This window comes from Notechis scutatus, chromosome 2 (assembly GCF_049901735.1).
Source record: "Notechis scutatus isolate UNSWTSFEM ecotype Mainland chromosome 2, rNotScu1.2, whole genome shotgun sequence".
NCBI lineage: Eukaryota > Metazoa > Chordata > Lepidosauria > Squamata > Elapidae > Notechis > Notechis scutatus.
Genome location: NC_142010.1, coordinates 3,477,781 through 3,499,593, shown reverse-complemented (window position 1 = coordinate 3,499,593; position 21,813 = coordinate 3,477,781). Strand labels below are relative to the sequence as shown.

General features: G+C 43.3%; 1 protein-coding gene across 1 annotated transcript in view; it reads left to right on the top strand.

Annotated features, from left to right (window-relative positions):
* LOC113424959 (complement factor B-like) overlaps positions 1-21,813 on the top strand; it is a 53,749-nt gene that overhangs the window by 15,640 nt on the left and 16,296 nt on the right. The window contains exons 2-12 of the mRNA XM_087954301.1: positions 834-1,043; positions 3,075-3,260; positions 4,683-4,856; positions 6,352-6,447; positions 7,865-8,001; positions 10,480-10,618; positions 11,083-11,235; positions 13,468-13,569; positions 16,750-16,884; positions 18,129-18,223; positions 21,678-21,798. Of these exons, the coding sequence (XP_087810427.1) occupies positions 834-1,043; positions 3,075-3,260; positions 4,683-4,856; positions 6,352-6,447; positions 7,865-8,001; positions 10,480-10,618; positions 11,083-11,235; positions 13,468-13,569; positions 16,750-16,884; positions 18,129-18,223; positions 21,678-21,798 (1,548 nt within the window). The remainder of the gene's footprint in view (positions 1-833; positions 1,044-3,074; positions 3,261-4,682; positions 4,857-6,351; positions 6,448-7,864; positions 8,002-10,479; positions 10,619-11,082; positions 11,236-13,467; positions 13,570-16,749; positions 16,885-18,128; positions 18,224-21,677; positions 21,799-21,813) is intronic.

Sequence of the window (21,813 nt, the reverse complement as noted above, 5' to 3'; positions counted from 1 at the left end):
TGAGCCGCAGCAGCCCTTTTTATAGCGGCTGCTCGCGGCTCGCAACCAATGGCATGTGTTTAAACTTCCCGCCGCTTATGCAGCCAATCGGAACCCGTTGTTCTTAACCAATCGTTACGCTGTGTTAACTAACCAATAGGAATGTAGTATTAGAAGTCTATATTTGAATACATTACGAACTGGGCGTGGCCAGTCTAGAGAAAAGAAGGACTAGTGGGGATTATCTTATAATTGCTTGACAAATAGATAGATAGATAGATAGATAGATAGATAGATAGATAGATAGATAGATAGATAGATAGATAGATAAACGTTTCTCCTTAATTCCAGGTTGCTTCTCTCTTTGATTAGTTTCCAACCATTGTTTCTTGTCCTGCTCTCTGGTGCTTTGGAGAATAATTTGACCCCCTCTTCTTTGTGGAAGACCCTCAAATCCTGCTATCATGTCACCCCAATTTCTTCTTTTCTTTAGACTAGCCAAACCCAAATCCTGCAATCGTTCTTCATGAGTTTTAGTCTCCAGGCCTTTGATCATCTTTGTTGCCTCTTCTCTGAACCTTTTCCAAAGTCTCAACATTTTATTTTATTTTTTAATTTGGTGACCATTTGTGGATGCTCCAACACTGGAAATTTTAAAGCAGAGATTAGACAACCATTTGTCTGATATGGGAGAGGGTCTTCTGCTTGAGCAGGGGGTTGGACTAGAAGACCTCTAAGGTCCCTTCCAGCTCGATTCTGATTGATTGAAAGTTGGCAAGGTTGAGAAACGCTGACTTAGGAAACAGGTTATCACTGGAATCCTTTTAATGTTCTGTTGTGTTTCTTCCCTTCAGATGACGTGGATGGCAGCTGTGATGTGCTGAAGTCACACGAAATTGCAGGAGGCAAAACAGTAGCGCTGCTGAACAACACAGTGCTTCAGTATATATGCCCAGAGGGCCAATACCCATACCCTACCGAGTACCGGACATGCGAATCAGGAAGATACTGGAGCACTATGAAAAATATAAATAATATAAACGTCTCCCGGGCCAGGTGCAAAGGTATAATTTAATTTCTAAATTTAGAAAAGACAGTCTGCCTTTCAGCTGGCCATGAAAGCAGTGACACACTGAGGGGATGTCCTGTTTTAGAGCGCATAAGTTTTAGGGCCCCTTTTGATTTCATGGGGAGACCCATGGCTTTGTTGCAGAGTTGGTATTCAGCAGGTTCTGATCAGTTCTGGAGAACCGGTAGCGGAAATTTCGAGTAGTTCAGAGAACCGGCAAATCCCACCTCTGACTGGCCCCACCCCCATCTATTCTCCGCCTCCCGAGTCCCAGCTGATTGGCTGGGTCATCTTTGGTTGCCCTGCACAAGAGAACGGAGCTGGAAAGCAGGTTAGTGGGATGGGGAGGGAATGGAGGTTTTGTAATAACCTTCCCCCAGGAGTGGGGTGGGAATGGAGATTTTACAGTATCCTTCCCCTGCCACATCCACCAAGCCACACCCACAGAACCAGTAGTAAAAAAATTTTGAATCCCACCAATGCTTTGTTGGCATCCAAATGTGCAATGTTGGACCTGAAACCTCCCTGCATATCTTCAGCTACTAGAGATGTTGAGCATTTACTCCAAAGATCAGACCTAATGATTTTACTATCAAAAAATGGTAACTTCTTGTTTAGAAGACATTCTTCCTCACTGAACTGTGTTCGGTATCAAGGAAAATACTAGACATATATATTGGACGGTCCTGATTGCCAACCCTATTCTACCTCCACAATGAAGTCGGAACATGTGTGGTCCTTTGAAAAATATCATCAGTGACTCTCTTTAACCATGGGATTGGGATAATATAAGTGGCTGCTTGGTGGTGCATCAAGATGCCTCTGGTGACATTTACAGCCAGAGAGATGCTCTTCATTTGCTATCTGTCAGGCTATTTCTGAACACAGCTTAGAGCGAACATCACTTTGAGGAAAGGGTCGATGTCCCAGCATTGAAATAAATATTGGTATGTGTCTGTGGAGATTCTCAGTCATCCAGGCAGTGGCGGGATTCTATTTTTGTACTACTGATTCTGTGGGCATGGCTTGGTGGGCGTGACAGAGGAAGGATACTGTAAAATCTGCAGTCAGAGGTGATATTTGCCGCTTCTCCGAACTACTCAAAATTTCTGCTACCTCCGCATCCAGGTCACGGTTGTTCCAAAGGTGGTTTTTTTTTTCAAGAGGCAACTGGACTTTCTGGTTTTTCTTTGAAGACGTTTTGCTTCTTGTCTGAGAAGCTTCTTCAGTTCTGACTGTATGGCAGGGAAGGAGTATAAATCCTTCCCTTCCCACCATTCAGTCAGAGCTGAAGAAGCTTCTCTTGGGTGAGAAGCGAAATGTCTTCAAAGAAAAAAACAGAAAGTTCAGTTGCCTCTTGAAAAAGGCAACCTTTCGTAGTAGCGTGTTTTCTCCCAAAGTTGCTATTCCAAAAGGCGACTAGACTTTCTTGTGTTTTTTTTTCCCCTTGAAAATGTTTCGCTTCTCATCCAAGAAGCTTCTTCAGTTCTTGGATGAGAAGTGAAACATTTTCAAGGAAAAAAATAAAATCAGAAAAAGCACGTTTGAGACAACCATGTCCTGGATGATTGAGAATCTCCATAGACATTTAGTAGTGTGTTTATTTCTCAAGAGGTAATCCTTTGGTCCAGCCATTCTGGGCAACGTCTGATCCATTTGAAGTTATCCTTTTGGGGGAAGGGAACAAAGATGGAGCTAGGCATCTGCAGAAGATCTTGATTGAAGCAAGTTATCTACATCCTTCTCAGTCTGGGTTCAGGCAACTAGATCCGTTGTTCTTATGGATGACCAGCAACATGGATGGAGGAAGTACAGTTCTCCTTGTCCCACTGGCTCTCTCAGCAACACAGAAAGTTTGAAATTCCGTTACAAGGTCTTGAGTCCCAGGTCAGACAACCCCTCTGCACAATTTCATACGCTGAATACTGAAACAGCTCAAGAAGGAGAGGAAACGATTCATTTACTGAGGTAGAGAATATAACCGTGAGGTACTCAGTCTCGCTTACTGATGACTTATTCTTTTCAGTTATTAATTGCCCCAGAGTTGCAGAATTCGAAAATGGTTACTTTGAGCCCCCACAGCAACATTACAATATAAACGACAACATCACATTTACTTGCTACGGAGGATACAATATGAAGGGGTCTGAAGTCCGCACCTGCCTTCCCAATGGGAAATGGAGTGGAAAAACAACCATTTGTGATGATGGAAGTGAGTATGAAAATTAATTAATTTAATCCCATGCAAGTCCTATCAGTTGTTCTCACTTCAGACTTCCTTTTCTTTTCTGTCTTCGAAAACACAACATCAGTTTTTAATCTTCTGTCGTCAACATTCAGCTATCAACAGGCACAGCTGCCATTAGCCAATACAGACTATCAGCCACCAATGCTGATGCCTCCTTTCCACACACTGGCACACCCAGGGTTGGGCTTCAAACATTTTAGCAACCGGTTTTCTGCCCCGTTGCTGGGTGGGTGTGGTCATGGTGGGCGTGGCCTAGTCAGCCTCCTGCACCACAGCGGTGGTGTTGGCGTTTGCCCTTCCCGGGCTCCGGAGACATTCCCTGAGCCTCTGGGAGGGCGAAAGTGGCCTCCACAAGCTCCAGAGGCCCTCTGAAGGCCGGAAATGGGCCCATTTCCAGTCTTCCCGAACTTCTGGGAGGCCCATTTTTTTCTCTCCCTGGGCTCTGGAGGCTTTCCTCAAGCCTCCAGGAGGGTGAAAACGGCCTCCCCAGGTCGCGAGAGGCCCATTTTTCACCTTCTCTAAATCTCTAGGCGGGTCCTGAACTTACCTGGGATCCAAAATGGGCTCCGTGGAGACTCCTGGGAGGGCCGAGGCTGGGTGGGCAGGGCCAGCCAGTCATTGTAACTACTGGTTTGGTGAACTAGATGTTAAATTAGCATCCGGTTCACCTGAACCAGTACAAACCGGTATCAGCCCACCCCTGGGCACACCCAGACATCATGCAGGGTCAATTCCCTCAAAACTTGCAAGCTCTTGTTAAGGACTCCTATGTGATGCTCCTATGGAAAAACCTGGTTGTATTCAGTGTGGAAATGAGGCACCAACCTTTCATTTACATGTCCCAAAGGACATGCCTTAACATAATTATTATGAAATTACACACTGTTCCTATTGTCAGCGTAATGCCCAAATATTTTACTTTTTCCTCAAACTTAAAACCAGTGTTCTGTGTTAGTACTATTTGCTCTTCTAAATTCATATTTTTGTTGACATTTTTGTCTTTGGATTATTAATCTTATAACCTGCTAACATACCAAGTCCTTTCATTTTCCATTAATGTTTCTATTCCCTTGAATGGATCTTACAAAATTAAGACCAAATTATTGCAAATGCCTCAATTTATATGTTTCTTTTTTAAACTTAATCTCCCTAATTTTCTCACCTTGTCTTCTGTCTCTATTCATTTCCTCAAGAACTAACACGAGCAAGAGTAGAGGCAGCTGTCATCCTTGTCTTCTCTCTTTTTGAATCCCACCTTTTGTTGCTTTAATTCTTAGCTTTTTGAGAACTGAAAGATATTTCATGTATGCATAATATATGTGTTGCTAAATGCATATACTTCAAAATGACTGTTTAATTCATGGCGTCCTCTCTTCCCCTATCTAGCTGGCCATTGTACTAACCCAGGGATTCCAATTGGTAGTCGAAAAGAAGGAAACCAATATCGGATAGAATATCGGGTCCGCTATACTTGTGAGAATGGTCTTGTCCTTTTCGGATCCGAGGAACGGATTTGCCAAGAATTTGGAGGCTGGAGTGGATCAGAACCAGAGTGTCGACGTGAGCAGGGGGGAAAGAATGCCTGGTGGGATGAATATGGGGGGTTAAATACTGAAAATATGAAAATATGAATATGAAATACTGAAAATATGGGGCCGTGAGAGGAATTCTTGATTACAAAAATTATTGTATAGGAATACCCAGAGGTGGGCTGCTACTGGTTCGAGCGAACCGGCAGTTAAGATTAGGTGGAGTTTGACGAACCAACAAATCCCTTCACTGGCTGGCTCCACCCCTGCCTGTTCTTGGCCTGGTTTTTGGCCATTTTTCAGGCTGTTTTTGATCTGAAAAATGGCCCAAAACAGAAAATGGCCCCAAAACAGACTGAAAACAGCCTGGAAAATGGCCTGAATATAGTCCAAAAAACAGCAAAAAAACCAAACAAAAAACAGGCTGAAAAACAGGCAGGCGGCGGGCCAGCCATTGGTGGGATTAACCCCAACCGGCTGAATCCTACCTCTGCCTTTGAGGCGAGTGTCTGGGTGGCGGGACTGGGTGGTGATGAGTGACATGTCCACCCAGTCACACGTCCACCCAGCCACGCCCACCCAGCCAGTCATTAGGGCAGAGAACCGGTTGTTAAAAAATTTGAAGCCCACCACTGGGAATGCCACACTTTCATTGTGGTTTGGTTGTTGCATTCAGGGGTTATGTCAGAGGCAAGCTTCAGATATAAGGACCAAATCATGGTCAGGTGAAATGATATTTCGAGGGACGATAAGAAAAAAAGAAAAAAGAAAGATTGACTTCCGATTCTCTCTGTTCCAGTAAAATAAGGCATTAACATCAAATCACAACTTTTGGGTTTTTTTGTAGTGATATGAACAAATGCCTTGTTTTACTGTAACAGAGAATTGGAAGTCAATTTTTCTTTTTCTTTTTTCTTATCCTCCCTCACTTCTCTCCCCCCTCTTCCTCCTCACCATTTTCCTATTTTGTATCCTATTTTTATTTTATAACCCAATAAAAATGATAAACCAAAGGAATGATATTCCATGGAAAACGTCAAATTAAGTAAATATCAAACCAATAAAGCCAGCTTTGTGTAAAAAACAACGTTATCAACGAAATCAGAGTAAAGTATCTGAAAGAATAATAATAATAATGTATTTTTACTCAAAGCGTATAAATGTTGTATATACTAGAACAGAAATATTAATGACATATGGAATGACATAGAGTGCCCCTAAAATGGACTAAACAGGTAGCATTAGAGCAGAGGTGTCAAACTCGCGTCGTCATGTCGTCGTCACATGATGTATCATGACATTTTCCCCCTTCGCTAAACTGAGGATGGCCATGGCTGTGGCATGACGCATCCAGCCCGCAGTAGAGAGTCTGCTATGTTTATCCCAAAGAGTCTCAGAGCAGCAAAATGTGCAACTCCCCTTCTTAATACTTCAATCCTGGTTTACATAAAAATGAGTTCTATTTATTTTGGGGCATTCTCTTTTATGATCTGTTACTAACTGAGCCTCCTCTTGTTCCTTCCCAGAGCCATATACTTTTGACACCCCAGAAGAAGTTGCCAACAATTTCATTTCATCTTTGACTGAAACTGCTGAAGCCGCAGAATCCAGTAAAAATACCTGTAAGTCTTTGTAAATGGAACTGGCTTGGATAATTATAATTCCCTTCCTAGCATAACAAGAGAGACCACAATTAATATTGTTAGATGCTCTCCATTTCTCTGAGTAATACAGATTCTAGGGCAATTTAATGGAATGTCATTTCATTATTGGAAAAAAGAACACCGAGAGGTTTTTTTTTAAACAATAACAACAACAATTCAAGAACATTAACTAGCAACTGATCGACACTGATGATGTTACTTAGTTGGGTAATGAAAAGTCTGCAAGCTAACAGTTAATCTTAGAAAGCACCAAGGACTTTGTAGCTCAACCCTGAGTTACAAAGATTCTCTTCTACGAGAGAATTGTTAAAAGCATCACAACTAAGACATTGCATAATATTTTTCTAAATATTCAAGCAGATCATTAGTTGAGGAAAAATGGAAGCATATCTCAGGGATACTTCCAAGGCAGAAGGTATCTACCACTGTGAAGGCACTGTTCTCTCTCTGTGGGTGTCTGTTAGATTGACAGCTGCTGTTGAACCATCTTGAAGCTCTGGACTGAATCTCACCTCAAAACACAGAGATATTCCTAGTTATCAAGCTCCTGATCGTAATTTCCCTTAATGAAATTTGCAGCAGTATGCTGTGGTAGCTGTGCCTTGTTCTAAGTTATTTCATTTCAGTACTGCCTCTACCACCTTGGGTGTAGTTTTCCCCTTCAGTGTTAAGCCAGTATTTTCTGTGCATTAAGCATACCTGGTCATTGGGGTGCCTTTGTATGTGGAAAGATATGGCCTTCCCTGTATTTTGTACAGGGTGTGGCATTTTTATATATCTTGGCATCATCACAGACCAATGATTTTGGCTCTTCAGGTGGGCCTTGCCATTTTGGCTGTAGAATCAATAATACAGATTAACAGAGTTGGAAGGGACCTTGCAGGTCATCTAGTCCAACCCCGTCCCCCCACCCAAGCAGGAGACCCTACACAATTTCTGACAGATGGAAATCCAGTCTCTTCTTTGAAAGCTTCCAGGGATGAAGCTCCCACAACTTCTGAAAGCAACTCACTGTCTCTCTGTCAGAAAGTTTCTCCTTATTTCCAGGTTAAATCCCTCCTTGTTCAGTTTCCATCCATTATTCTTTGTCTGGCCTTCAGGTGCTTTGGAAAATAGCTTGACCCCCTTCCTCTCTGTGGCAGCCCCTCAAATATTGGAACACCGCTGAACTTCATTCATTAAAAATAAAACAAAAATATGGGCTTTGTATCAAATACTGCAGTTGATTGATTGATTGAATGAGTGAGTGAATGAGCGATTATGTGCTATCAGTTTGCAATTCTTTCATCCCCTAGAAAGAATGTCCAATATGTCAAAACTATACATACTGTAATTGGGAAAACAAGATATGAATACTAGTTCTTTTTCACTCCAGCCTCTACACAGAAGCGAAAGATTGTCATTAAGAAAGGAGGCACAATGAACATCTACTTCCTCCTCGATGCCTCAAAAAGTATTAAAGAAGTGGATTTCAACAGTACACTGAATGTTACAATCAAGCTGATTGAGAAGGTATGGAAGAATAAGATAATTTCTTTATTTCTTTACTTATTTTATTTTTATTTATTTTTGTCAATCAATTATAAGATAACAGGTATAAGTATAAACATAGTTATGAATACATGAAATGGATACATATAAGAAAAATAAAAAAAGAAACAATAGGACAGGGAAGGTAGGCACGTTGGTGCGCTTATGCACACCCCCTACAGACCTCTTAGGAAAGGGGTGAGGTCAATAGTAGACAGTCTAAGGTTAAAAGTTTTTGGGGTTTGGGGAAGAAACCACAGAGTCGGGTAGAGTATTCCAGTCATTGACCACTCCGTTGCTGAAGTCGTATTTCCTGCAATCAAGTTTGGTGCGGTTTACCTTGAGTTTGTATCTATTGTGTGCTCTTGTATTGTTATGGTTGAAGCTGAAGTATTCATTGACAGGTAGGACATTGCAATGTATAATTTTATATACCATGCTTAGATCGGACCGAGGGTGGCGTAGTTCAAGGTTTTCTAGGTCTAGAATTTCAAGCCTGGTGGCGTAAGGTATTCTGCAATGAGTAGAGGAGTGGAGAACTCCTTTGCTCAGTCCTGTACCAAGAAGGTACCGGTATTAGTTATTAACCAGGGTTTATCAAACTTCGCCTTTTTAAGACATGTGGACTTTAAGATGCAGAATTCCACAGCATGATGAAGTTATAAGGCAAACCACTTTTATGATCAAGGGAACACTGGAAATGTGGAGAGTCTAAAGGAGTTAGAACTTGAGTAAGTAAGACCTTGAGTAAGACCTAATCTCTTGAACAAGATGACCAATATACAGTGTAGCCTTGGGTCGTGACTGCAGTCTGTTCCCGGACTCCGGTTGTGACTCGATTTGGTTATATCCAGCAGCACGACCGATTGCTAATGCGTGCAATAAAAAAAATGGCACGTGACCCAATTCAAAAATCGGTTGGGGGTTTTTGTTTTTTTTTGCCACCTGATTTGGTCGCGAACAGGAATGTTCACGACCTTAGGTTCCACTGTACTGTAAGACCACACTTAAAATATTACACCCAGTTTTGGCCGCCACACTATAGAAAAGATGTTGAGACTCTAGAAAAAGTGCAAAGAAGAGCAACTGAGATGATTAAGGGACTGGAGGCTAAAACATAAGAAGAACATGAAGGGAGGGAAATATCGGTGTCCCAGGATAATGTTGCAGGATCCAATCGGGGTCGGTCACCAGGATCAGAGGTTTTGTCTTCCAAGCTTTCGCACTTGATCTTAGCCAAAAGGCCGAGAAACTCTTCCAAGCTTTCGGACTCCATCTTCAGGGAACTTCTTTCTTAGCAGAGTGTATGTGTGTTGTGTGCGGGGGATTTATATGGTGCTTGTTGAAGTTGTATGTGCTGGAGCACGGGTGTCAAACTCACGGCATCATATGATGTTTCACGACGTGTTTCCTATTTGTGGAGCTGGAGTGGGCATGGCCTGTGCGTGATGCATCCAGCCTGTGGGCCACCAGTTTGACACCCCTGTGCTAGAGAGAGAACTCTAGCTGAGTTGGAACCCCAAATTACTCTTCTGACACCAGAGACCTTTGATCCTCCTTGTGCGGATGCTTAGTACTCTTTTTGATGAAAACTGCCAAAAATTGTAGTAAGGTTCACTATTTGTTTGAGCAGTGGTGGGTTTCAAAAAAAAAATTTTTCTACCGGTTTGGTGTGAGCATGCGCTTTGCTTATGCACAGCATTTGCAACTCACCTGCTGCTGCAAGCCCTGTGTGTAAAACAGCTGACACGCAGCAATCTGGTGTGCCAAATGAAACAGCTGAGGTTGAAAAGCTGGAAATAAAGATCAGTATAGAGCCGGGCAGGTGGGAGAGCCCAGCAGCTGATCGTCGGAGTGAACCAGTTCCCTCACAGATGCCAAACCGGGCCAAACCGGTAGAATACCACCACTGTGTTTGAGGTTCCCTTAGTCCTTCCACCTATGTTTCAAATCCCTGGTAATGCATAGTTTATCTTTTTTTTAAAAAAAACACAGTAAAATGAAAGAGATTGATCATTAACACCCCCCCCCCCAATCTTTAAGAGGTCCTCAGCAGATTGAGGGACTGGACAGAAGAAAAACATTGTTTATTGTTAACTTCTGGGTCAAAATGGCTGGTCTGCTGTGCCCTATCAATGTGTCAACTTCTGCAAAGCTCTGGAATGGGGCATTTGCAGAAATTCTAGAATAGGGCATCCCCAAACTTTTGTGGAAGTCCAATAATTTTTTAGTCTAGGACTTTGCAAAGGTTGCCATATTGGTAAGTCTATGTCAGCAAGAATAGGCCAGGGTGAGAGGCCAGGGATGTAAAACCTTCCCTCACCAGCAAATGTTTACCAGTGGGAGATTTTGTGCACTGAAGCCATTCCCAAACTGCCCTTGGGACTGAATGTTAATGAATCTAGTTGAGAAATGCCATACATCTCAAGCTTCTTTTTGTCTCCTGGCTTCCATTTGCAGATCTCCAGCTATGATGTCTCCCCCAATTATGCCGTCATCACTTTTGCCACAAACAGCAAAGAGCTTTTCAACACATTTCATGCACAGAGCACTGATGCAGCCTGGGTGATTGAGCAATTACAAGATATCAAAGTTTCTGGTGAGGATTATTCCTGATCTTTGCCAGGGAGATAGGCCTTTGCTCACCCACAACCGGTTTCATTTTATAATCCGAACAAGAAGTCTTTTTCATACTTGGAATAAATAAATTTACACACTTACGTGGCACTCGGTAACATTTTCCATTCTCTTCCAAGCAACGTCTACATCCTTAAGTCTTTTACTATATTCCTTGTATAGTAGCCAAAATATTGTTGCCCGTATTCTATCAACTAGGAAGTATTAATATACATTCAAAGGGCTTAAGGAATTCTTGATACTGAGAAACATTCAATACTGAAGAAAGACAGCTGTTGATGTTTTTCTGAAGGGAGATCTGAAGATCAGTTAGGTTATATTTGTGGCTGCAGGTGTAGCCTGAATAGCAAATGAGATTTGCTAAGGCTAGCCAACTGCAAATAATGGTGTTCATTTTTCTCCTTTTATCTTTTTTTTCCCCTCCAGAGCATAAGATAAAGCCAGGAACCAACATAAAGAAAGCCTTGACAACTGTCTATGAAATGATGATTTCCCAGGAAGCTGATGAGAGGAGACGTGGATTAAATCCTCCTCCTGTTTCCAATTCCACACGCCATGTAATCCTCCTCCTGAGTGATGGTGAGGAAAAAGAACACATACAAAAAACCTTTTTTCTCTAGCTACTTTTTAATATTTAATAGGGTAGCCACTCCAATATTTGTTGGAAAGAACTTTCATGCTATTTATTTAACCAATATATTCCTTACTCTGCAATTTAAATGTAATTTAGACAGGGCTCAATTTTGTTTTTTTCTTAATATGTATATTCAGGAAAAGTTTGCTTTATATTTTTATCCTTTTTATGCATCATCTTCCAGAATCCAGAACCCACAGGTTCAAACCTTTTGTTTTGAGGGTAACCCTCCACTTTCTAAATCATATTTTTTATTCAAAAAAAATGACAGAGTTTTGAAAAATTGTATAAAAACAAAACGAAAAATAGAGAATTTAAAAATCTGCATTAAAAAGAACAAAAAACTCAAACCCACCAGTAGTGAGATCCTACCTTAGTCGCTACTGGTGTGGTGGGTGATTGTATGTGTGCGCGCGCGCCCCTAATGCACGGACCCCTAACAAGCCAATCAGCTGAGAGAATGAAGAAACGAAAAGCTAGGAGCGACCCTCCCACCCTCCCATGCTTTTATCCTCTCAGCTTTTTTTTTTACTACCAGTTCGGCCAAACCAGTCCAAACCAGTAGCATACTACCACTGAAGCACCCACATATATGTCATCCAACTTAGTTGAATATTGACAAATATATTGTAACAATATTAGTTTCCCCCTCTCTTGCAAACCGAGCCACAATTTTTTAAACTTCTATTTTCAACTTATTTGACCTGTCAGCTATCTACTATATTAAGAACAGTTAACAGGCAAAGCAACAGAAAAATTAAACTTTCAAAATCTGCTAACAAGCTGTTATTGTATTTAACTTGCAGAAGGTCTTCCGTGACTTCTTTCATCTGTTCCAAATCACAACAGTTATCTCTGATCCCTCCTGGATCAATATCAAATATCCTGATTTGCTCCCTAATAACATCTCTTTACAATTGTTGTCTGGTTAAATATAGTAAGTCTATTCTCCAAAATCGATCTATCTTCCCCCAAAAGCCCAGTCAAAATTGTTTTCCAATTGGATATAATAAGCCCATTCCCCAATCTCCATCAATCTTCTTAAAAAGAAATCCAATTTATCACTCATCAAATCTGTCAGTTTGTAAGTCTGTAAAGTCCATGTTTCTTTTAGCTTTCTCCATTTGAACTTGTAGTTAAAAGCTTTAGAACAAAGAAAATACATACACACACAAATTAATGTTAAAATCCATCAAGGGGTTAGAATAAATTAGCATTTGACCAGTCACTTAACTTTTGAAAATAAAAAGCACATTAAAAGAGAAACTTCAAAGAGTGTAGTTAAAATCCAGGCATGCTTAAAAAAGCCAATCAGCTGAAAGGAAAAGATGGAGACCAGTCTCTCCAGCTGCTTCTACCAGGAATTGCAATCCTTAAGATTCCTCTTTCCATGTTTTCCAAGGATTGTCTTGGATCATTGATTGTGTCAACTCATAAAACATTTCTATGCCTGTTTTAGAGTTGCCGCGAAAGGAGGAGGGGATTTGAAGGAGCAGTGTGACAGTTTAAAACCAAAAGTGCATTCCATACTTATCTTGCAAAGATTGTAACTAAGCTACCGGAATTTCTTCCACAAAAATCCCTAATTGGAGAATCTCAGCTATGAATGTGTTTCGTTGGAGAATACAAATTATGATACACCCAGGGGGGGTGGGGTGGGGGGAAATAGGGTCATAGGTGATAGTGAATTACATGTCTCCGAATCGGCTTCATACAGGTCATGCCTACATGTTTGCGGCTAATAAATCCTTTGAAGTTTTTGAAGCTTGGCTCGAGGCTCATGATTTAATTAGGGCAACTGCCGGAATCCTGACACCTAGATGTTCCCATTCAACTCTAGGAGTTGCACCATCAAAAAGCCAGCTTTGGCAGAAAAAAATCAGCTGATTGTCAGTAGGAGAAAAAAGATTGCCCTGGTGTTCAGCACACAGTCTTGGGGGAAATCAACCCCTTTTTGGATCAAGATCACTTCTTAATCTTTAAATGGCATATTAAACAACTAATGGGGCTGGGAGAAATCTACTTTTATTTTGGTGATTCGACTTCATTTGAGTTGAATGAAGTGAATGATTTCTATGATTCCACAGAAACTTTGGAAGAGCTGTAGGAGCACCGTCAATTTTGAGAGGCAACTTGATCACTTCTACCATATAGTAACTGCTACTCTCAACCTTTAGGTCGTTACAACATGGGCGGGGAACCAGGTCCTGTCATAAACAATATTAAGGAATTCCTTAGGATTAAGAAATCTGGCTCCGATTCTCGCAACGAATTCTTAGGTAAGTTCTGATGATCTACAGGTCAGGAAAGAAACGGGGAGAAAAGTACTTTCAAACCAGAATTTCACAATGTTTGGCCTCACTTGACTGTGAGATAAGACTTTTTGCCAATATTATAGGCCAACGTCAGAAATTACAGATCCAGTGTGTCAGGTGGTGCTCCATTCAAAATTCAAGAAAGCAAACTTAGACTCTTTAGATTAGAGCAAAGATAACTTTTACTGAATTTGAAGTGGTAACATGAGTAGAATTCTGAATCTGAGAAATTAGGCGCGCAAATCACACATACAAAGTTGTTGGAAACGTTCCCACCCCTCATAGTTCAAATGATTCTTCCAATTAAAAGTTGTGAATATGATCATGTGGGCATCTTCAGGTGGTGATGAGGCCTCTGCCCGTTGACCTTGACATATTTTGATAAAGACTTACAGTTGCGCAGAGAAAAGAAAGCTAAGCGAAGAATAGAAACTTAAGAGCAGGAATTTATACTCCCCCCAACTCCTCATTTACACAAGACAAGAATGTAACACCTCCAGCTCTCTTCCCAGACAATATCCCCCCCCCCTTACTTATGGCAGCCAAAAGATGCAAAGCAGTAGAAAAGCAGTAGTAGAAGATCTTGAAGGCTGACACAGTGTTTTAAATTCTATGCGTGTCTGATTGACTTCTTGGCATCTTAACCCAAGGGACAATAGAGAGTAAGTGACATCACAAAAGCATTTTTTGCATTCCTGGTTGAATATAACTCCCAGTGAAACTAGCAAACATGCTGAAGAGAGTACATTTGCCCTGAGGGAGTCAATTTATGTACTGTATCTGCCAGGGGAATGGAATTATTGAAAGAAGAAGGAACAAATAATTGGGTTACAGTCCTAGAACTTGCAGGCATCATGCAAGTGGGCCACATTTATTTGCTTATTTATTTTTTGGTCATGTCATATACCACTATACCACTATGTTCAACTCCTAGAAGCTTATCAGAATTAAAACTTGAGATGCCACACTCAGTAGAACTATTTTAAAATAGCAAAGTAAAGTCTGAAATTATTGCATAAACATAAAATTGCTGCCAATTTTGCAATCACCATGGCATTGGTCTTCTTCAAACATGCACGCACACACACACACACACACACAGAGAGAGCACAGTAGTGGTTAGTAGTAGACATAAAAAAGCATTCTCAGCTAGAATAAGCACACAGTATGAACTAATTCTACATGGAGGTTGCAAACCTGAAGATACTTAACAGCTGAGCCACGTAAGAGATGTCAATATCATATATGAAATCAAAGACTCAATCATCCAGACCAAAGATATCTGAAATCATGGTATAATAACGGTATCAGTCAATGCAACAGTTTAGAAAGAAGAAACTATAGGTTTTAAACCAGCGGTGGGATTCAGCCGGTTCTCCCCAGTTCGTCGTTAACTTTTTCTGCAGTTTGGCAAACGGGCTAATCCCACCATTGGCTCGCCCCCGTCCCACCCCGCCCTTTGCTCCTCCCCTCCCCTCTCCCCTCTCCCCTCCCAGAGACTCATCTTCTGGCTGGCTTTTTGCCTAGGTTTGTCTGTCCGTCGGGAGTGGGGAGGAATGGACAGGGGCCTGTAAAGGAGGCCTCTTGCTTGCCGCAAGGCTGCACCCACCCACATCACGGCCCTCCACCAGCCTGCGCCTTCAGCTGAGCACAGCGGGCCTGGAGCAGGTCTCCCTCGCCCACCATCGGCCTTACCTTTCTGGGGCACCCGCGGTGAGCAGAGCGGTGAGCAGATGGTCCAGGGACTTGCAAGGCGGTGTCGCGCACGTCACCCCTCCGCCAGCCCGCTTGCCCACCCACTGGCCTGCACCCATCGGCTGAGCGCAACGCCTTCCCTCCCCCCCCGCCCCCTGTGGCTGGTTAGCGGAGAGGAAGGCAAGCCAGAGCTGAGCCACTGCCTCTTGGCCCCCTCCCCACAACCTCCATCTCTCTCTCTCTCCCCCTGCCCGGATTCTCTGCAACTGCTGGGCCTCAACCTGCCATGGCTGCCAGCAGGCAGTGGGGCAGCAAAGGACCACGAGTCTGTGCCTCCCGCGTCGTCCCTCTGCCAGTTAGCCCTTGCCTGCCCACCAGCCCGGTCAGGGTGGAGTGTGAGACCGCCTGGCCTCCCGGAGCCACCAGCTCACCTGGGGAGGAGGCTCCGGCTTCCGGATTCATAATAAAGAACCACAAAGGGGTTGGATGTAAACACTAGACCAGGGGTGTCCACCTTGGCAACTTAAGACTTTGGACTTCAACTCCCAGAATTCCTCAGCCAGCAAAGCTGGCTGAGGAATTCTGGGAGTTGAAGTCCACAAGTCTTAAAGTTGCCAAGGTTGGACACCCCTGCACTAGACCATGGAGTAAGCAGGGGGAGCTTTGGCACTGGGCCGCTCAGAGCCATCTTTCATGCACAATGGCAAGTGGGGCAGCAAAGCGCCTCCTAGGTTTTTTAGGCTTCTCGGCCCTGGCTTTCTCTTACCACCAGAGGCTGCTGGTGGAAGCAAGGAGCAAGATGCTCGGGGCTCCGTCTCGCCCGAGCGAAGGGGGCTTTGCTGCTAAGAGTCCAGTTTGACTCTCGCTCTCCTCAGCCCTAATTAAGGCTGAGGGGAGGAGCCCGAATGGGGTGCCTTTTGTGCTTAGTTCGAAGGCCAGGCGAGACACCCTGCAAGGAGAGGCCAGGCGAGGACCGGCTGGAGGGAGGGGAGGCACCCTTTGATGTGAATGACATCGAGTTGCCCACGCCCACCCAGTCACATGACCATCCGGCCACGCCTACCCATCTGTTCATTAGGGCAGAGCACCGGTTGTTAAATTATTTGAATCCCACCGCTGGTTTAAACCCATACGAAGATAAAGGTAATTTACATCTTTGAAAATGACAGTGGGCCAACTGTTGCGCATGGCTTTATTTTTGCCTGCAGTAAAACAAATCCTAACCTAATCCAGCTAGTTTGGGAGTCCTCTGACAAAACCAGTAGCTGAAGTATCACAATGAAATGTCTGGAGACTTCTGATAGATAGCCTGGTCTTACAGGTTGTCTATCAACAATTGCAACGCTGTACTTTATTAAGGAGTCGCCAACAGACTACTGTTGTCTTTTTTTGGTCAGGAACATTAGTACTTCCCTCCCAACCTATGTCCTTTTCCATGCTTGCTCACAGATATCTATGTCTTTGCTGTTGGAGAAGTCAACGAGAAAACCATGAATGATTTGGCATCGAAGAAACCTGGTGAGAAGCATTTCTTCAAAATAAAGGACATCAAAGACTTTCAAGAAACCTTTGATCAAATGATTGGTAATTTCAACCTACCTTTTGTGGATTTGTTTGCATGCTTCTGTCGGGCTTGTAATCCTTCTCAGAAAACGATTGAGTTTCGGGACCCTGTGGATTTTACTCCGCTAGTCGTTGCCGACTATAAGGGGCAGTACTCCTCTCCATTTCAAGGCCATTGAGCCAGCGCTGTCCGAAGACTTTTCTGTGGTCATGTGGTCGGCATGACATCATGGAACGCTGTTGCCTTCCCACCAAAGTGGTACCTATTTATCTACTCGCATTTACAGGCTTTTGGACTGCTAGGTTGCAGGAGCTGAGATGAGGACGGGAATTCACCTGGTTGCATGGAGCTTGGGTCTTAAAACCTGAGCTGTCAGCTTTCCAGCCAACCGTGCTGCCCCACTCATTCACATACACACGTGCTTTTTAGAGAGTTTATTAAAGTTCCCCAGCAGTTCCCTTCGCCCAGCCTCAGAACTCTCCCAAATAAATCCAGCCACGAGCAGGCCAAGATTAGTCCACAAGGCAATGGCTAATAGTCCATAAAACAATAGAAAGTTGCTCCAACAAGTATGGCCACCAAACAAACTTAAAGCCACCAGGCAAAAACTAAAAGTGCACTCGGCAAGAGAAGTTCAGAGTTTCCAAGATACAAAGTCAGCTGGAAGCACAAACAAACACACAGTCATAAACCAAATACGTTGTTCCCAGTAACACCTCCCTCCGCCTGCCGTGATAAATAGCCCAAGATGGGCAGGGCCTTCTCCCGAGTAATCTGGCAATTCTCCTTTTCTCTGGTCTTTTCTCTGTCCTGCATGCTTTTGGATCCACCACAGAAGTCAGCTCCTCCTCCTCACCTGCACTGATCTGAAAACTGTCCCCAGCCGAAGGCCCTCGTAAATCTCTTTCAGCCGGCAGTTCAGAGTCATTAATTAACCCAGTTTCTGACATGCCATAAATGAGGTCGTCCTTCCCACCTCCAAGGAAGAGTCAGAGTAGTTGTCCAAGGAAGACATCACACTGACAAGCCCAGCACCTGAGCCACCGTGCTGCCCTGTTTAAGGACCCACCTCTCCAGAATTAAACCCACTTCCATTTTTCTGTAGATTGTGACTTTCCATTGCTACCTATTCTTCCTATTATGCCTTCTTATCCTTTTCAAGAGATCCTTGAGTCATAGTTTATTGCCTAGGCCCCAGGTCATGAGGCCTTCAGCTGTTGTAGAAAACTCAAAGGTCTGAAAAACTTTTCTCTCTTTTTTCCAGATGAGAGTGAAGTTTTGTCTATGTGTGGCTTGGCAAAAGAACACAAGGCAGGTGATCAAATGAAGAATCCCTGGAATACCAAGATCGCCATCAGGGTAAGGGAGGTCTTTGGAATAGAACTGAGCTCAGAGAAGAACACTTTCTTTAGTTATACAGGTAGTCCTCGACTTACACCAGTTCATTTAGTGAATTGTTCAAAGTTACAATGGCACTGGAAAAAAAAGTGACATGGCCGTTTTTCATACTTACGACTATTGCAGCATCCCTATGGCCACAGGATCTAAATTTGGACGCTTGGCAACTGATTCCTATTTATGACGGTTGCAGTATCCCAGGGTCCTGCCGTCACCTTTTTTGCGACCTTACGACAAGCCAACTCAATGGGGAAGCCAGATTCACTTCATAAACAGGAGTCCGTTGCCAAGTGTCGAAATTTTGCTCATGTGACCATGGGGACGCTGCAACGGTCATATAAGTATGAAAAATGGTTCCTAAATCACCTTTTTCAATGCCTTTGTAACTTTGAACAGTCACAAAATGAACTGTTGTAAGTCAAGGACTACTCGCTTTTTTTTTCTTCTCTAAGATGTTATGCCCGTTCCTCATCTGGTTTTCCTTCTTATTACCGTGATTGCTATCCTCTGGACATGCTGCATTTTTCAAAGTCCTTTCCTAAAATGTAAGTCGTCAGGCTACAGAACTTCTCCCATTCACTCAACTAGAATGAACTTCTGAAAGCGTATCCAAACGTATCACAAAGGAATTCTTTATTGAGATGAGACAATCCCTGTAGGAGTTCAAAGCAGCGTCTGAGGTCTCTCAGGCATACAGGGATACATAGGGGAGTTTAGAACCCCTCCCCTTATCTCGATGTGTATTTAGTGAAACAAAAGGTGTTAGGGATATACACCCTAGAAGAACGTGCAACGGCAGTCTAGCAGACAGGCAGATATGTGAGACAAAACGTTGTAGTAGCTTACACTCAGTAAGACAGATACACTGTGCAAGTTAAATAGTTTTTATTCCAGCAAGAGTTATAGCATAGTCAAATAGTCCATATGTCATACACTAAGTTCAGTCAATCCGGGGGTTATTCAGTTTGCAAAGTCCAGTGTTGAAAAAAAATAGTTCATTAAACTTACAATCAATCAGTCCAGTGATATATCTCTTTTGCAGTCAGAGATATGAAGAAATAATCAAACCCTTTTCTTCTTTCAGCAAACACGCAGTTATCACCATCAATCCATCATTGTCAGCATCCCAGTATAAGTCAGGGTAACAGTGAGCTCTCTTGCTCCCTGTTATGGTGATTTTACAACCGCACCCAAAATACTTGTTTTACAGTTTAAAGTGATAGACACTTAAATTCACTAACATAGTTTAGATATTATTTTACCCAAACTAAGTTAGGTAACCAATGTTATCCCTAACAAAAGCCAGTATGTTAATTCCTCCACACCCCTCTTGTTAGAAGGAACTATTCAAGAGATTCCCAAAGTACAATCTCACTGTGGAATTTTTATGACCTTCTCATCTCCTGGTTGTGCCTCTCAGAGGTGATAGTTCTGGCCATCTGACTTTTCTCCCTCCATCGTATCGTGCGTGGGTTATACAAATTCGATATAAGATTAAATATATTCAGGTTACATCAAGAAAGGATTTCTTTATCAGCCTCCCCCCCCCCTTTTCTTCTTCCACTGAAGAAATGACAGATACACGGATCTGACAGTAGTGCTCAGACTTGGAGACTAGAGAATCAATGTGCAATTAGGCATGGAGATTTTTCTTCATCTTGACATTATTTTTATTGGAGATGCAAATTGAGTGGAATGAACTCACTAGCTGAGGACTTACCGATCCCCAGGGATCATTGCAATACACAGAGAGAAAGAGAGAGTTAAGGATTTGTTCGATCTTCTCTCTTTGTCTGTAACTGTGCTTGCTTTTGGTCCAAGACAGGGGTGTCAAACTCAATTTCACCGAGGGCTGTGCTCGATCTCGTGGGGGCAGGAGTGACCGAGTGGGTGTGGCCAGCTTGATGTCACTCCCCAAAATGTTGGCACATTTCTCCTCTTTGCATTGGGTATAACATGCGGAAGCCATGCCGGCCCAATGTTCCCTATTTACATTGGGTAGACAGGGCTGAACTGACACAGGCCGGCCCCTTACATTTTCCAGGATGATCCCCTGGGCCAGATCCGACCACATCGCAGGCCGGATTCAGCCCACGGGCCTTGACTTTCGCACCCTGGTCTAAGAAATTGTTACTTCCTGTCACTTTGTTCGGCATCTGCTTCCACACACTCATAGAACACAAGCGCCTGCAGGTAGGACATAGTTAGCTGGGTCCAAGGAACCATCTAAGTGCTAAGTGCTAGAAAACAAACCAGAGAGCACCAAGGACCCCTCATTTCAACTCTGAGCTACAGATATTATCCTTTATTATTTATTATCCAAGGACTTGGAAAAAGTGAGTAAAAGGCAGAACAGTTGTAGTTGATTGCAACTCTTAGAGAGCAATCATTGCACAGTACAGAGTACAGTACAGGTGGACCTAAGGCTAAGAACTACCCTGTTTCTCCAACAATATGGCCTCCCCCAATAGGAAGTCCCAGCATGTTTTATAGGCATGAAATGAAATTAAGCCCCCCCAAAATTAAGGCCTATATTAAAACATGCGAAATGGGGGGGAATGGTGGGGGGGGCTTGCCGTTAGGAAGTACTTTTGTTGCACACCCGGATATGGTGCTGCCTGCGTTGACCCCGATACGAAGTGCCCCACCAATGCCGAGGTCAACATCCAAGCCGTCGCTGCCTGCCCGCCCAAAGATGCAAGGCGGGTGGGAATTAAGTCACCCCCCGAAAAGACGGCCTAGCCATTTTTGGGGGGCTCCAAAAAAAAAAAAAGACCCGGCCTTATTATATGAGAAACACGGTAGGTTTATCTAATATCACTTATAGGAGGATGGTGGTGCGATGGTTAGACTGCAGTATTGCAGGCTAACTCTTCCCACTGCCAGGAATTCGATCGTGACGGACTCAAGGTTGACTCAGCCTTCCATCCTCCCAAAGTTGGTAAAATAAGGACCCAGATTCTTGGGGCAATATACTGATGTTGTAGACCATCCTGAGAGTCGTAAAGCAGTGTCCCCCCAACCTTTCTGGGTTGGTGGCCTGGCATGGGGTGGGGGAGGAGATGCAACTTGCAGCCTCGTACATGCTTGCAGTGGGTACCGGCGCCTGCAGCCCCATTCATGGTGCACACGCCTGCTGCTCACACTAATGGGGTTGTGAGTGACAATGCCCACTGGTCACGCAGCCCAGTTATGAATAGCTGGGTAGACCACGGCCCACAGGTGGGGGACCCTCCATTGTAAATCACTGTGTTGGCAGATTCTAAGTGCTATTGCTATGGTAATAATACACACGCTTCCGTTAATGTTGAATAACAAATAAATCCTATTGAATGCATTGGGAATTATGTCCAAGGAAATCTATGTAGGATGCTTTTGTGACTTAATCATGGTGATTTTTCTCTTCCAATCACAGCGTTCTGGTGGGGCAGGGTTCGACAACTGCAAAGGAACCCTCGTTTCTGAGTATTTTATCTTGACAGCAGCTCACTGTTTCACTATCGACGATACGGCTGACCAGATCAGAGTCACAATCGGTAAGCAGTAAGCAC